Source organism: Falco cherrug, chromosome 11 (genome assembly GCF_023634085.1).
Source record: "Falco cherrug isolate bFalChe1 chromosome 11, bFalChe1.pri, whole genome shotgun sequence".
Classification (NCBI taxonomy): Eukaryota; Metazoa; Chordata; class Aves; order Falconiformes; family Falconidae; genus Falco; species Falco cherrug.
This window is the reverse complement of record NC_073707.1, coordinates 15,244,091-15,261,129: the sequence shown is the minus strand read 5'-3', so window position 1 is coordinate 15,261,129 and position 17,039 is coordinate 15,244,091. Positions and strand designations below refer to the sequence as shown.

The 17,039-nt window shown below is 52.9% G+C and overlaps 1 protein-coding gene across 1 annotated transcript in view; it reads left to right on the top strand.

Annotated features, from left to right (window-relative positions):
* Positions 1-5,940: 5,940 nt before the first annotated feature.
* The window catches only part of IRS1 (insulin receptor substrate 1), a 54,243-nt gene continuing 43,144 nt past the window's right edge, over positions 5,941-17,039 (top strand). Inside the window, exon 1 of the mRNA XM_055723773.1 lies at positions 5,941-10,132. Within this exon, the coding sequence (XP_055579748.1) occupies positions 6,495-10,109 (3,615 nt within the window). The 5' untranslated portion in view covers positions 5,941-6,494 and the 3' untranslated portion in view covers positions 10,110-10,132. The remainder of the gene's footprint in view (positions 10,133-17,039) is intronic.

Sequence of the window (17,039 nt, the reverse complement as noted above, 5' to 3'; positions counted from 1 at the left end):
TTTCTGAACATATTACAAGATGGAAATCTGAAGATAATAGATGCAGAGCTGAAGGTTGATCAGTGTAGTCTGGGAATTACCCAAAAGTATTGCTTAGCTTCCTGTTGGTTTAGTGATACTTCAGTGGGATATCCATATTCCCCAACGGAAAGCATAGGAATGGTGTTTCATCTTTTCTGGCTTCTTTAAACAGAGACATATGAAGGTACATAGGGAGGTAGAAAAAAAAATCGTCTGTATGAATTAGTGGTGTGCTTTTTTCAATATGAAAGCTGCTTAATTGATCACTAGAACATAACTTAGATATTTCATATAATTAATGCATGTGCTTTGTCTAAATTCTGATACAAGTAAAACTGTGTGTGAACTGGGGAATATACTATAGAAACAATGCTAAGAAGTGGGGTATGGAAATGATGACTTAGGCTTTTCTAGTTCTCGTTACTGTGATACAGTGGAATACAGCTGCTAACAATCAGATACATTTACTGTTCGTAATGTAATACATTTGAAGATTCTAATTAGTCATTCCGTCTGTGTTCTTGATTTGCCTCAGAGAGATGACAGGAGTCGGGGATGCAAGATCTATTGTTTTGCATTTATTTCCACTGTAATCATGATATTACTACCATTCCTTTAACAGAGAAATTAAACAAGTTGTTTACTTAAGTAATGATTTAACTAGTTTAGTCAGCCGCACTGTTTTTGAAGGAGGAGTTACGCAAGTTTCATCCTTACTGTTGAATGTAGAAAAGTAAATACTACAAATGAGCTTAAGCAAATAAAATATGCAATCAAATCAACCTTGGAACGAGGGCCAGAACATAACTGTGCTGATGTGATGGGAGGGACAGAGAGCTGGGCTCTTCTCTTTGGTGCCCAGTGTCAGGACAAAAGGCAGCGGGCACAAATTGAAATACAGGGAATTCAGGTTTAATTGTAAGGAAAACCTTTCTGGCTGGCAGGGTGGCCAAACATGAGCAGTCTGCTGAGGGAGGGTGTGAGAATCTCCATCTGTGGAGGTGTTAAAAACCTGACTGGACGAGGACCTGAGCAACTTGCTGTTCTTTACCCTGCTTAAAAGGGAGCAGGGGGCAAGCTAGACAATCTCCAGAGGTCCCTCCCAACCTCAGGTATTCTTGTGATTCTGGTTTCTGTCAGTGGCTTGCCCTGCTCACCTTGTTTGGGTACAGCAGGAGTGGGCTGCTACTGGGGAGGTCGCTGCCCACCTGCCTTGCTTGCCCCTTGGCACCATGCTCCCCTTCCCTGGCAAACTCATTCTTCCTGCTCCGGGGCAACTTGATTTAAATGTGAAAGAAGTTGAAGAAAATAATGTTCAGAAAATGTTGATTTCCTGACTTGTTATTTTTTCACGAGATTCTGCCCAGAACTGGAGGGTTTTTTACAACTGTTTTAACTGAAGAGTTGGATGTAGGAGATGAGATCAAGTGTTTTTGGAGCAGCTGGGAGTGGGGGTTAGAGTAAGAGACTTGTCAGTCAGTTGGGTCTGGAAGGTGAATTGACAAAGCTGATGAACAGGAGTCATGCTGCTTTTCTTACAGGCTCACAGTGATGTAACCACCACTGGGGAATGTTTCTTTTGGTTTGTGTCCTTGTGAGAGAGATTTTCAGTGGGCCCTAAAAGTCTAGAAGAAAGTAATAACAGGACTAACACCCTTTTAACAGAACCGGCAGGTACACAGAAAAGTGAGCAAAGTGCATAGAGATGTGTCAGAGAGAGAAAGGTTGGGGGGAAAAAAAAAGAGTAATAAAAGCAAGTAACAGCAGAGGCAAAGATCAACAGCATATGACAGTCACCTGAAAAAAATGAAAAGTGGCAGGTTTTTTGTACTGTATTAAGGGTGTGTATTTAGTTTTAACTCCTAATTTCATTCAAATGTGAAAAAAAATAAAAACACAAAAAAAGCACCCCAACCAAATCAAACCCCCACAAGGAGCTAGAAATACAACTTACCCAAACCCACTTCTTTGCAGCTAGCTGAGGGTCTGTATGTGAAAGGTAAAGGTGGCTTCGAGAGAAACTAGTCTTCGTTGTAATTTAGAGCAGCACTACATCTTTAATTAATTGTGGATGCTCGCAGTGGCCTTCCTGAGATGCTATTCCATCATTGCAGCATTACCAAAACACAAGTTTTGATTATCTCATGGTGCTCGCCTATTTGCTCTGCCAGGTTCAGTAGTGACATGATAGGAACTAGTTGTTTCAAGCACTTTATGCCTTGTGGAATTATCCTATGCTAAATTAATCTTCAACCACTTACTAAAGCAGATTTAAAAAATGGGAACTTTGATCCTTGTATCTGTTCTATTATACTCCTTTCACTTCTCCACATGAAATACTTATATTGTCTCCAGAAGAATGGTTTGTTCCAGTATGTTCTGAGGTGTGTGATCTGAACATGGGGAACATGAAGGGTACTGCAGAAACTCGATTGTATGGAATTTGGGGTTTGGACACAGGTACTAAAACAGCAACCTCCACTCTGTTCATGTTTATTGAAACTGAGTATCTTGTCTAGAGAGAAACCAATGTAGTATGATAGCCATGGGTATTTGTACAGGGAATGAAATGTCTTGTCTTGGTTTTCTGCCAGGATGTTGTAGTATGTGAACCCCTTTGCAATTAATTGCACAGCCTAAATTCTCAATAGCTCACTGTCAAAGCAGGGGGAGTTATTTAAATGGAAAAAGCAAGGGTACATTCTTCTCTTTGGTGCGCGGTGTGCAGAAGTGCAGTACTTCAGATCTTTGGAACTGAACAAGCAAGAAAATGATGCAAACTGTATTGAAAAAATAGAGTTTTCAAATTATGCTGAAAGTATTAGTTATTGCCTGTTATTTCTGCTGGGCGAAGGACATGGATCTGTACATGGAGTTTGAAAATGCTTCTGGGACATTTACTGAATCCCCTTGAAAACAAGAACAACCAAATTTCATTGTATCTGCAAAAGCGGTTGTTTTTTAAAACACATGTTCCCAAGATGAATGCAGCACACTTAAATACGCTCTCTGCCCACATACTCTGGACAGAACATGGTATAATTGGAATGAAGCTGTGTTGGGGGACGTTCAGACTGGACATTAGGAAAAGGTTCTTCCCAAGGAAGTGGTCGTGACACCAAGCCTGTTGGAGTTCAGGGAGTGTCTGGACAATGCTCTTAATCATATGGTTTAGTTTTAGGTAGTCCTGTGAGAAGCAAGGAGTTGGACTTGATGATCCTTATGAATTTCTTCAAACTTGAGATATTCTCTGGTTCTAGGACTGTTTCCTGCTATTACACTCAAATCCATGTTCCTTTGTGCAACACAGTGCAAATCAGGTGTGTTATTATTCTCCCATCGACACATCATTCCACTTGCATGTGGATGTCAGTGTGCCACTTGCCAAGGGAAAGAACAGGGCAGAGCAAATACAGGTAGTTATTTAATATTAATAACATTACCTAGTAAGTGCAAAAATTTTAATTAAAAATGTGCTACACATCATCAGTTCACAAACATTCATTCCCATGCTTGTGGAGGGACAGGGAGAGGTGGTTTAGGAGCTCTCCTCTTGCCACCTGCTGCCTTTTTAGCATGCACAGTGCAACTTGTGTGTATGGTGATGGTGCTGTCTGCTCACAAAACATACCTTGGCCTTAATGACACCCACCATAGCTGATCTTAATATGCCTTGAGGCTGTGATGCTGGCCCATGGCTCCATGGGTTGGATGAGCAATTTCCTGTCATTTTACTTGTTGAAGATGGAAGTATGTTTGGTTTGTGGCAAGCTTTTATCTCAAGGTATGTATAATGGATTTATTTTCAATGCAAATACTTGCTTTTGACATGATGAACCACAGTGTGAAGTAGAGGAAAGAATAAGATATCAGTATAGGTTATTGTAGTGTGGACTTAACTGTCTTCTTATTTTTAGTGTCTTGCCTGTTAGACTTAACTAACTCCTAGGTTACAAATTGCCATCCTGTGTTTGGTGACCACTTGGAAACAAGGCTGTGTTTTATGGTGCAGTCTAGAGGATAAGAGGAGAGGATGCCTTGCCATACTGTGTGTTGTCTTTTCTGGGTTCTCCACGTTCTCCTGCAACTGTTTCTGGGGCATTTTTCACCTTTTGACCAGCAGACTTCTCACCTCAACTGTACCAACACGAGCTCTCTGACAACCACCTTTGTAACGCAGATGCTTTAGAAAAAACCCTCCAACTTATTTGTTCTATGTTTGGGCCTTCATAAAACCAGACAGAAGTACCCTTTTGTGTCATGTTTTAGCCCGAAGCGGGAGTGCGAGCAGTGCTGTGGTGCCTGCCCTCGGGCCGGCTGGGGCGCAGGCTGCGCTGCACGGGACCCCCGGAGTCACCTACCGGGAGGCATGGCGCTCGGAGGCGGGGGAAAAACCAAACCAACCCCCCCCAAACCAAATAAACCATACACACACAAAAAACCCCCAATCCAACCAGAGGCAAACCTACAAGCCGGCCGGCCCTGCCGCAGGCGGATGCACGGGGCCCGCGCCGGGCCGCCCTGGAGGTGGCGCCATTGAGCAATGTACGTTCCCGCTCGGCTGGCGCCGCCGGTTCCCTGCCGGAGGTACGAGTTTCGCGTGCGGCGCGTTTCGGGCCCGAATGCGGCGGCTCCCGTTGGATGTTGGGTTTATTGTAGCACGTACCGATTGCGGGGACCGCAGCCGGCCGCCCCAGCCCGCCCGGGGCTGCCTCTGCTGGGCTTCCCCACACCCCCTCCCCCCGGCGCCCCGCAGCGGCCGGCCTCCCGCTCCGCTCCGGCCCCTCCCGCGGGACCGGCCGCACCGGCAGCGCGGGGTACGCGCCCGTGCGGGCCACGTATCAGCCGGAAGCGGGTCCCGGGGAGCGGAGCGAGCCCGGGGAGGGAGACACACACACGCGGGGGAAACGCGCCCGCCCGGCGGCCTGCCGCCGCCCGCCCCGGGAGCCGCCCCGCCGCCGCAACCCTGAGGGGCGGCGGTGCCGCGGCCGGACCTGCTCCGCCGTGCGGGGCCAGCGCCGAGGGCTGCGGGCGGGAGGCTGCCCTCCGCCCGGCCGGGCCCACCGCGGCCACAGCCGCCACACTGCAGCGGCTGCCGGCGGCGGTTATAAATAACACGCCGCTGAATGGCGTCTACGCCTCCTTACTACGCGCCGCGCCTCAGCCTGGCCGGGCGCCGCCGCCGCCGTGACGGACAGGCGGCGGCACCAATGGGGGCGCGGCCCCCGGCGGGCGGTGCGGGGTGGCGCGGCGCGGGGCCGGGCCCGGCGGTGGCGGCCCCCGCGGCCGCGCTGAATGAGGGCAGGGAGGGAGGGCGGGGAGCGCCGGGGCGGGCCGCGGGGCCGCGGCGCTGGGCTGGCCGGGAGCCTGGCGGCGGCGGCTCCGGGGATGGTCCACGCACTGGCGCCGTCACGTGTTGTTCTCCTTGGAGTGAGCCTGAGCCGCGGCGGCGGCGGGCGGAGGGGGCTGGACTGGCGAGCGCGGCCCCCGCCGCCTGTTTTGGTGCGGGGCGCCGGGAAACTCCGTGAAGAAGCCGGCGGAGAGGGAGTCGCCGCGGCCGTGCCCGCTCCCCCGCCGGCCTGGGGCACGGGAGGGGGCCGCGCCGCCGGCCGCTGAGGCGCTGCCGACTGGAATGAAGAGGAGGAGGAAGAGAGGATGTTCCTTCGGCACTCGGGCTGCCTCCCCTCCCGCCGCTGCCGGGCTGCGCCGTGTGTGGAGACGGCACTTTCTCTGCCTAACGAGATGGGACTGAATGGGGTCGCCAGCCTCCTCCGCACGCACGAGCGGGAGCAGCAGCAGCAGCCGCCTCGGCGCTGATATTTGGGGAAGGGGGGGGTTGTGTTGCGGACGGCTCTTTTTTTTTCTTTTTTTTTTTTTTCCCTTTTTTGGGGGGGAGGGGGGAGAGGTGGTGTTGGTGGGGGAAGCAGCGCGTATTTTTGGGTGCAAACCCCGGACTTTGCAAAACAATCTCCGCCCCCAAGAGGATATTTAATCTGCAGTAGAAATCGCTACTCGCGGAGGCAAACTTGAGACGGGGAAGGGGTGCGGAGCGGAGGAAGGGGACCCCCGGCCCCCGGCCGGCCCCGCGGAGCCCGAGCCCCCCGAGGGAAGATGCGTTTCTGTTTCCCGGCGGCTGCTCTCGGGACGAGACTTTCGCCTGGACTGATCGGGACTGGACTTTTTAAGGACGCGCTTCCCCATCTAAGGGCGATTTGGGCATAAACAGCGACGCAAACTCTGATTTGGTGCTGGAAGCTGCCTCTGCCACTGAACAGCTGCTCTCACCCTGCTTCTGGCCCTCCCCTGTCCCGTTCTCAAAAGAGGATCCTGAGCTAGTTTGCTTTTTCTGTTTGATTGTTTTTTAATTGTTGTTGCATGAATTTTATTTTAGGTGGTTGTCTTTCCCGGCTGGCTTGGCTGTTTTGGGGTCTTGCGGACTGCTAGCTGCAGTAACAGCTCCACCGCCTCTCATCATGGCTAGCCCCACAGATAATAACGAGGGCTTCTTCTCAGATGTCAGAAAGGTGGGTTACTTGCGCAAACCCAAGAGCATGCATAAACGCTTTTTTGTGCTGAGGGCAGCCAGTGAGTCTGGACCCGCCCGGCTGGAGTATTACGAGAATGAGAAGAAATGGAGGCACAAGTCAGGGGCCCCCAAGCGCTCCATCCCACTAGAAAGCTGCTTCAACATCAACAAACGGGCTGACTCCAAGAACAAGCACCTGGTGGCCCTCTACACTAAGGACGAGCACTTTGCCATTGCAGCTGACAGCGAGCCTGAACAGGAGAGCTGGTACCAAGCGCTGCTGCAATTGCACAACAGGGCCAAGGGCCACCACCACCTCCACCACCATCACCACCACCACCACAGTGACGTCACCTTCGGAGGCAGCAGCGTGGGGCTGGGGGAGGCAGGTGAGGACAGCTATGGTGAGGTAGCCCCTGGCCCAGCTTTTAAGGAAGTTTGGCAAGTAATTCTGAAGCCTAAGGGCCTAGGCCAGACAAAGAACCTGATTGGCATCTACCGCCTGTGCCTGACTAACAAGACCATCAGCTTTGTGAAGCTGAATTCGGATGCGGCTGCTGTGGTGCTGCAGCTGCTCAATATCCGCCGCTGTGGTCACTCTGAGAACTTCTTCTTCATCGAGGTGGGGCGCTCAGCCGTCACTGGGCCTGGTGAGTTCTGGATGCAGGTGGACGACTCGGTGGTGGCACAGAACATGCATGAAACCATCCTAGAGGCTATGCGAGCCATGAGCGAGGAATTCCGGCCCCGCAGCAAGAGCCAGTCCTCGTCGAACTGTTCCAACCCCATCTCTGTGCCCCTTCGCAGCAGGCACCATGTCAACAACCCTCCGCCCAGCCAGGTGGGGCTGAGTCGCCGGTCCAGGACCGAGAGCGTCACGGCCACCTCTCCTGCTGGTGGTGGGGGTGGAGGTACAGGTGGCAAACCCAGCTCTTTCCGGGTTCGAGCATCGAGCGACGGGGAAGGCACGATGTCAAGGCCTGCTTCTGTGGATGGTAGCCCAGTTAGTCCCAGTGCCAACCGGACCCACTCGCATAGGCACCGCGGCAACTCCAGGCTCCATCCTCCGCTCAACCACAGCCGGTCCATCCCGATGCCTTCCTCACGCTGCTCTCCTTCGGCCACCAGTCCAGTCAGCCTCTCATCCAGCAGCACTAGCGGCCACGGCTCCACCTCGGATTGCCTGTTTCCACGAAGGTCTAGTGCTTCGGTTTCAGGCTCCCCTAGCGATGGTGGATTTATTTCTTCTGACGAGTATGGTTCCAGCCCGTGTGACTTCCGCAGCTCTTTTCGCAGCGTGACTCCGGATTCGTTGGGGCACACCCCACCAGCTCGGGGCGATGAGGAGCTCAACTATATCTGCATGGGGGGAAAGGCCACCTCCTCTTGCTGCAGCCTGGCAGCCCCCAATGGCCACTTCGTCCCACGCAGCTGCCACCCGCAGCAGCAGTCCCGCTACCCTGGTACACCGTGCTGTCCTCGAGGCGGTAGCGAGGAGGTTGCCGACTTGGAGAAGGCGTTCAGGAAGCGGACTCACTCAGCAGGCACTTCGCCCACCATCTCCCACCAGAAGACACCCTCGCAGTCTTCGGTGGCCTCCATCGAGGAGTACACGGAGATGCTGCCTTCGTACCCCTGTGGCAGCAGCCGGCTGCCCTCCTACCGGCACTCGGCCTTCGTGCCCACTCACTCCTACCCAGAGGAGTGCCTGGAGATGCACCACCTGGAGGGCGGCCATCATCGGACCAACTCCGCCCCGCACACAGATGATGGCTACATGCCCATGTCGCCTGGCGTAGCCCCCGTGCCCAGCGGTGGGGGGGCCCCCAAGGGCGGCGACTACATGCCCATGAGTCCCAAGAGCGTGTCGGCCCCCCAGCAGATCATCAACCCCGGCAGGGGGGGCCGCCACCCTCCAGCCACGGTGGACTCCAACGGCTACATGATGATGTCTCCCAGCGGCAGCTACTCCCCTGATGGTGGCTCGGCGGGCTATGGCAAGATCTGGACGAACGGTGCCGGCCACCACCCGAAACTCTCGGTGGAGAGCAATGAAGGGAAGCTCCCCTGCGGCGGCAGCGACTACATCAACATGTCCCCAGCCAGCGGCTCCACCACCAGCACCCCGCCGGACTGCTACTTCGGGGGCGCGGGGCAGCCGGGTGTGGAGGAGGCCGCCGCCGCCGCCCACCACAAACCCATCTACTCCTACTTCTCGCTGCCGCGCTCCTTCAAGCACATGCACCGGCGGGGCGGCGGCGGGCCGGCGGCGGCGGGCGAGGAGGGCAGCCCCCAGCCCCGCATCGCGCTCGGCTCCGGCCGCCTCCTCTACGCCGCCGAGGACTCGTCGTCCTCCACCAGCAGCGACAGCCTGGGCGGCGGCGGCGGCGCGGAGGGCGGCCCCCCGCAGGCGCAGCCCCCGCGCAAGGTGGACACGGCGGTGCAGACCAAGGGCCGCCTGGCGCGACCCACGCGGCTGTCGCTGGGCGGCCCCAAGGCCAGCACCCTGCCGCGGGCCCGGGAGCAGCCGCCGCTCCTCCTGCCGCCGGAGCCCAAGAGTCCCGGCGAGTACGTCAACATCGAGTTCATCGCCGGCGAGAAGCCGGCCTTCCCCGCGGCCGCCCTGGGGCTGGGGTTGCCGCCGCCGCCGGGCGACGAGGCCGCCGAGGAGTACATGAACATGGAGTTGGGGCCGCCGCGGGGCCCCTGCCCGGCCGGCTTCGGCGCGGCGCGGGCGGCCAGCGCGGCCCGGCCCGGCCGAGGCGCGGCCCCCGGCGGCCGGGACTACGTGACGATGCAGCTGGGGGGCGCCGCCGCCGGGGGCTCCTGCCCGGACTGCGCCGACAGCCCTTCCCCCTGCTCGCCCGCCCGCCTGCTCAGCTACGCCGACGTGCGGGCGGGCCGCTCCGCCGCCGAGAAGCCCCCGCCGGCGGCGGCGGTGGCGGCGGCCTCCCCGGAGCTGCCGCGGCCGCCGGCCGAGCTGTCGGCGGCGCCGCCGCGCTCCTCCTCCCTGCTCGGGGGCCCCGGCGCGGGCAGCGCCTTCACCCGCGTCAGCCTGAGCCCCGGCCGCAACCAGAGCGCCAAGGTGATCCGCGCCGACCCGCAGGGCGGCCGCCGGCGGCACAGCTCCGAGACCTTCTCGTCCACGCCGAGCGCTGCCCGCGGGGCGGCGGCGGGCGGCGGCGGGGGGCTCGGGGCGCCCTTCCCCTGCGGCGGCGCGGGGGGCGCCGAGGAGGTGAAGCGCCACAGCTCGGCCTCCTTCGAGAACGTCTGGCTGCGGCCCGCCGCGGAGGAGGCGGCCGGCGCCCCCGCTGCCCGCCGGGAGCCGGGCCCCGCGCCCGCCCTGGAGAACGGGCTCAACTACATCGACCTGGACTTGGTGAAGGACTTCAGCCACCGCCGCCGCCACCACCTGCACCCCGCCGCCGAGGGCGCCGCTCTGCCGGGCGGGAAGCAGCCGCCGCCGCCGAAGCCCCCGGGCCAGCCTCGCGGGAGCGGCCACTCCAGCGACGACCTAAGCGCGTACGCCAGCATCAGCTTCCAGAAGCGGGAGGAGATGTAGGAGCCGGGCGCCCGCCGGGGAAGGTGAGCCGGGGGTGTGTGTGTGGGGGGTGTGTGAGCCGAGGGGCCGTCGGGCCGAGGCCGCCCCTCGCGGTTTGTCCCCTCGGACCCCCGCCGGCGCCTCCGGGCAGGCCGCGGCCCCAGCCGCCGGCCGACGTGACGCCCCGGGCTGGGCCCGTAGCGCCTGCTGGCCCCGGTGTCTGCGGGGTGGTTCCGTGGGCAGGCAGGGCCCCGGCAGCGCACGTCCCCGCGGGTGTCCCCGCCGCGGGTGCTTGGGGTGACCCCTTCGCGCGGGGGTTCGGTCCTGTGCTTCCGCCTCGCCGCATGTCTCTGATTGTCGGGATTAGGTGTGTGTAGGGGGGAAAAGTGAGCTATAGCGTAGGGCTGGAAACGGGAAACTGCCGTTGAAATCCGAGGTTGTGGCTCATGTGGCCGAGGGTGAGGCAGGCAACCGTGCCAGCTCTTGCTTTGCCACGGGCAAAACAGAGTTAACGGCATCTGCCTCACCGGGCTGCGATGGGTGTAAATTCAGTTTTGTTTGGAAGGTGCTTTGAATCAGAAAAGAGACTTCAGAGCATCTCATGTGTCACTTGTTTCGGCGTGCCTGTATCCTGCATGAGAAACCGGTGGTGTGAACTGTGGCTTTGGCATTGACCGATGTGTCCTGTTTTTCCTCAAAACTTTTCATTTTTAATCTGGGAAAAACTTCTGCCAGGCTGCTGCACATTGATTACAGGCGTGTAAGGTGAGCAGGAGTATTGTTACAAGCAGTGTGATGTTTCTGCTGCATGGGAACTTCATGCGGCACATAACCGAAATACTTTGTTGAGAGCTCATGAAGTACAGTGCACCTGTGCAAGTCCTTTCATTAAAGGTGAAGATGATTTGGCTGCAGACAAGCCCTGGTAGATGGCTACCCAGTTAATCTTGTTATGACCCTTGATTTTAGCAGTTTTCTACGTACTTGAGCAGCAGCCATCATGGTAGTTTAAATAGTTGTGATGGATATGTGCAACAACATCAGGGGATGAATTTCATAGCACTGTTTATGTCCTAAGTGTAATAAACTTTTTATGCGTATTGCTGGTCCACTCTGCTCAAGGGAATGCTGAGGGCTGGTCTTAGTACAATACCTGGGATAATGTGTTGTTTTATACTTTCCATCCTTACAACCTGAAAAAAAGTGAAACGGTCTCTTTGCAGTTGCTACTTAGCACTTGCTGCTGTTGCCTGTTAGAGGAAGGCAGTATTAGGTGTTAGTCTTATGTGACCTGTGAATACCAGGTTAATTTCAAAGTTTGAGGTAAGGTTCGACATCAGCACAGATATTGCTGGTCTGGTTCGAATGGTAACTGGTAGGAAATGATTATTTTTGTGGATATCTGACAGGAGCGTGTACTGGCTGTCACACTGCCTTGTCTGTGAGCAGACTTACACCACCACAGCCGTTCTGTGTTCTGGGATGTGCTTGCAAAAGTGTGTCTAGACTGTCTTCGAGGTACCTCTCATTACCCTGGGGATCTGTATCTGTCTAGGGCAGTGTTGGTGTTACAAGCTCTTCAGGAGGGTTTTTATGGCAGAGGAGGCAGCATGTTGTGCTGTTAAGTCGCATTGCTAGGAGCATCACTTTCCCCCTGCCTGCCCCCTGTTGTGTGCTAAGATTGGGGGAGCAAGTGTGAGAGAAAACCCTCTGTCAGCATGTGGATAAATAATAAACATGTGCAAGAGTATGAGAATGCAGGTCTGGGGGGGAGCAGTGTCATAATTGTTTGCTTACGCAGTTTTCTTCAAATGCACTACTTACTTTTGCTATAGACAACTTATTTAATTGATCCTGTGTATCATCTTTAACATAAAACCTGTGGCAGTGTTCTCCCATCATGGTGGTAGGCAGGTACCTGCTATGATTATGCTGTTCAGTGGAGGATCAGGACGCGGAAGACCTAATACAAGAATATGCTGAAAATTAACACGCAGATGTGTTTCAGGGCAGTGTTGTGAAAGGTAGTGTCTAATAAAGCAATTGCTGTTTGAAGTCGGTTCTTATTTCTCGAAATTAGGATTGGACTGAGCAAGCACAGCTTCTTCTGGGAGGCAGGGGAAGTCAGGCTATAATTATGTGGGCAGTTTGTAGCCATGGACATTCCCTTTCCCTTCCCACTATAAAGCTCTGTTAGTTGCTTGTAGCTTTCTCAGACATTAACCCCTTGAACTCATATTTCCCAGGCTAGATTTCTCGCTGTCAGCTGAAACTTTCCTTGCAAAATTCTGCCCAACTAGCTCATCCGTTGTTGAGTGTGTTACAGGAAAAACCCCAATGTTTTATCTGTGTTAAACCATTCTTACAGCTGTTTTTTGATACATCCTTGTACCTTTTTTTGCTCTGGAGGTGGAACTTAGGTTTGTTTGGCAGGGAAATTGGCCTGTGTAGGTTGTGCCTTATGCCGTTCTTGAGAAAATCTGCCTGGAGGTGAGTTGATTTACAGGCCTGCAAACAGTGTGTTTGCACATGCCTGAAAAAGTTGTTGAGCACCTTCAGCTAAACCGTTCTCCTGAAAACTCCCATGGGTGAAGAAGGCGCTCCAGTTCCCCAAAGCTTTGCGTGCCCTTTCCAAGAAGCAGCCAAGTGAGCTGTGCTGCTTTGGCCAGCGTTCCCTTGAGCTCCTCCTGGCAGGTGAGGCTGTTCAGGCTGTGGCTGAGGGCAGGGAGGCTGCAGTTGGTTTTTTTCTGTTGCTGTCTGAGCAATATGAAAGGAAGGAAAAGCTACTTGGTTATGTTTGCAGGTATGGTGGAGAGGAGAGAACGGCCTGGGAAGGGAGAGGTGAAGCTGCAGGTATCACAATGAGATGGGGAACGCTCCATTAAGTATCTTTTCTTTGGTCTCCATCTCTTTTTTGGGGGTTACTAACTTACACTTTTAATCTCAGAAGTTGCAAAGGAATGTATGTGCACTCTTGATATTTTTGGTTGGGTTTTTTTCTCATCTTCTCCATAGAGAAGCCTTCCACTTCACCCCGAAGGCCAATCTGGGTAACTCCCATTCCAGAATTTTCTTGTGTTCCAGACTACAAGACAAGGACCCAGATGTTGGCCGTTCATCTCCTAATGTGTAAAATGATTGCTGCTGCTTTGCTGCAAACTAGCTAACTCCTCTTCCCTGCTCCTCTGTCCTCCCCAGCAACCACCTCCAAAGTTGCTCAGGCATTACATTCTGAAATATTTTTAACTTCTTTCAAGTGTACTTATTTCTCCTAATGTTAAAGATACTGGCTGAAATAACCATGTTGTTTTCCAGATTTAATTAAAAACCATTTCTCTCGCACCCACAGCATTCCTCTGTGCTCTCCAGTCCCATTGCCTTCCCTGTCATACATTCTTGGCTGTTTGCTACCAGCTGGCCCTGTCCTGGCCTCTTCAGCTCTTCTCTCATCCTGTTAAAAATGTGGCAGTTTCAGCGCAGTCCTGCGTGCTCCCCTGCCCAAATGCTTACTTACCTCTGCTTCAGAGAATGGGGTGCTGTTGTGTGTGCCTGGCCGAGCTGGCAACTCTTCGGTGCTTGGTTCCTCGGATGAGTGGATTTTTCTGCTGTGGCTGGAAGGCCACATTGCTGCAGTGGCCAAACCGTACCGGGAAAGACCAGCCTATGACATGGTGAAAGCGAGGTGAGAGCTAGGGAGGGGACAGAGCAGTGTTGCTGTAAGGCTTTTTCATCCTGCTTAGAGTTTGGCACACACAGATGTGGTGGGTTGACCCTGGCAGGATGCCAGGTGCCCACCGAAGCTGCTCTATCACTCAGCTGGACAAGAGAGAGAAAAAATACAACGAAAGGCAGAAAGGCTCCTGGGTTGAGATGAGGACAGGGAGAGATCACTCACCAGTTACCCTCCATGGGCAAAACAGACTTGCCTTGACAAAACTACTTATTTATTACTAATCAAATCAGAGTAGAATAACGAGAAATAAAAACTAAATCTTAAAATACCTTCCCGCCACCCGTCCCTTCTTCCTGGCCTTAACTTCACTCCCGATTTTCTCTACCCCCCACTCCTTACAGCAGCGTGGGGAGTGGGGATTGCAGTCAGTTCACCACACGTTGTTTCTGCCGCTCCTTCTCCCTCAGTGGGACGACTCCTCACACTCTCTTGCCCAGCTCTAGCAGGGGGTCCCTCCCACGGGAGACAGTCCTCCATGAACTTCTCCAATGTGAGTCCTTCCCACAGGCTGCAGTTCTTCATGAACTGCCCCAGCGTGGGTCCCTCCCACAGGGTGCCGTCCTTCAGGAACAGGCTGCTCCAGCATGGGTCTCCCAGGGGTCACAGGTCCTGCCAGCAGCTCTGCTCCAGCTGGGTCTCCTCTCTCCACAGGGCCACAGGTCCTGCCAGGAGCCTGCTCCAGCTTGGGTTTCTCATGGGGTCACAGCCTCCTTTGGGCATCCCCCTGCTCCAGCGTGGGACCCTTCCTGGGCTGTAGGTGTGGATCTGCTCCACCATTAACCCCCATGGGCTGAGGGCACAGCCTGCCTCACCGTGGGCTTCACCAAGGGTTGCAGGGGAATCTCTGCTCCAGTGCCTGCAGCACCTCCTGCCTCCTTCTGCACTGACCTCGGGGTCTGCGGTCCTTTCTCCCACATACTCGCTCCTCTCTGTGGTGGCAGTTGCTCTTGCGCAGGTTTATTTTTCCTCTGTCTTAAATACATTACCCCAGAAATGCTACCAGCTGTCGCTGGTGGGCTTGTCCTTGGCCAGCGGTGGGTCTGTCTTAGTGCCAGCTGGCGTTGGCTCTCTGGACATGGGGGCAACTTCTCACAGAAGCCACCGCTGTAGCCCCCAGCTACCAAAACTTTGCTGTGCAAACCCAGTACAACAGATAAGCAGATGTTGTGCATAAGCTATGTGTCCTGCTTTTGGGGTTGCTGTGCCAAGAGAAGGCTCCTAGAATGAGCAGGGGGGTTGAACATGAACCGCTGTGTTCTGTATGTAGTAAAAGAAATATTCCAAAAAGGAAACCATTAGACATTGGTTCTGGAGAAACAGGAAAGGCTGTAGTAGGATAGTAGCGTGAATCCAGGTATGTGGCTTTGATCTCCAGAGCTTCAAAGCAAAGCCATTACTCGCTTCCCTCATTTCCATTTTGTTGATGAGTCTGAGAACTCGTCAAACTGAGTGCTAATAACACTGAATAGAGTATGTGTCCTGTGAGCAAGTGGTAACTTGGCTCACTCGCAGCTTTAATGATGCCTGTTTTACCCAGTGCATGGGTGGTTTGGGGTTTTTTGGTGATGTAAGAAAACGGAATACAGTACATCTGTATTCATCTATACGGTTGTTACGCCTTTTGTCTGGTACCAGTTAAAGCAAAGCACTACTAAGGGGAAGAGCTAAACGTTTGGGTCTCATGAAAATGCACACAGAAAATTACACATGTAATTCTTACATAATATACATGGATTTGGGGCGGGGGGGGAGGGCATTGCTTTTTCATTTTATTTCTTCAGTAGTTTTCAGTAGCTGGTTTTGTTTCCTCAAAAACTCAGGGTGGAACAGAAACACAGCAAATGGCATAACGAGACGTGTACAATTAAATTAAGCTTTTTTGGGGGAGGTTGTTTCCAGAACTGAAAGAACAGAAGTTTCTGTAGTTTTGGGTCAGCACCAAGGTAAATACCAGTAAGTTATGAAAGTTTTCCATGCTTTATGGGTATTACTGTAGACAAAATAGTGCACACACCAGTTTTTCCCCATACCTAATTATTTGCCAAAATTGAGCCTGTGTCTCTGCATACTTGTGTATTTGCAGTTCTCCTGTTTAACAACCACAGGCTTATAATTAATGTTTTTAGTTTTTTGAGGGTTTGTTGGATTTTTTTGTAATTTAGACAGTAGATTAGTTCCTTTAATCTAGGTACATTAAATTGTAATATTGATTATTTCCCCACCCCAACCTTGATTTTAATGACAAGTTTCTTGGGACTTCTCTTCTGTTCTCCTGGCTTAAAAATGATTATATCATATATGATTATATGATTTATAAACCAATTCAGTCTATTATTAAGTACTATCTGGACTTCTTTAGCACACAGGTTTCATGTTTAGTCAATGTTTAAACTGGTTTCTGAATGTGGTTTAAATTTGAGAATGAAACAGGACATTGCAAGGCAAGGATGATGGTCATTTTCAGCTAGCAGCTGTGGAGAGATCCTATGTTTCCTTAGGTAACACTCATAAATGGAGAATTAGAAGTCTTAAATAAAATGCAGAAGGCAACTGTGGAGGGGAATGTTACTTGACCAGTATCTTCAGTGTGTTACATTGTTTCAGGAGTGCTTTATAGTAGCTGAAATTTGGATACTCATTAGGACTATACAGTTTTCATGATTTTATAAATACAGGAGTGCAAGTACTGAAAGTAAAATGTACTTCAATATTCTTTTGAGCGAGTTGCAGTAACTGTGTAATAGCTTGTTCGTGAAGAAAGTGGAGTGTTTTTTTCCAGTTTATTGAAGCTCTGAAAGTACAAGTCATTGTGTAAAGTCACTAGTGAACATAAGCTTTAAAAAAATGTGCTTTGGTGTCCAGTGATACGGAAGATAGATAGATACTCTTCTCCAAATCTAATTTGACACTAGATTTAACCTCTGTGCCAGGTTTCATTGAAAACTAATTATTGCAATTGAGTGACAGTTAGGAAATACCTTACTCTTAAGATATCAGAGGAAAAAGCAGGGAAATGCTGTTCACGGGAACCATGCTGTGGCTAGAAGAGAGGCTATAGGATGCTGACACAAGATAATGGCGACTTAGAGGTGCAGGCTAGGGAGCAGTTGTAGAAACTGGTATGGGGACGGAATGGAAATGAGAGAGAGAAATTACTTAGGGGACACAGAGAAACTGTAGTGTGATGACATGGGTGGAGAGAATTGCAAGGTGTTGTT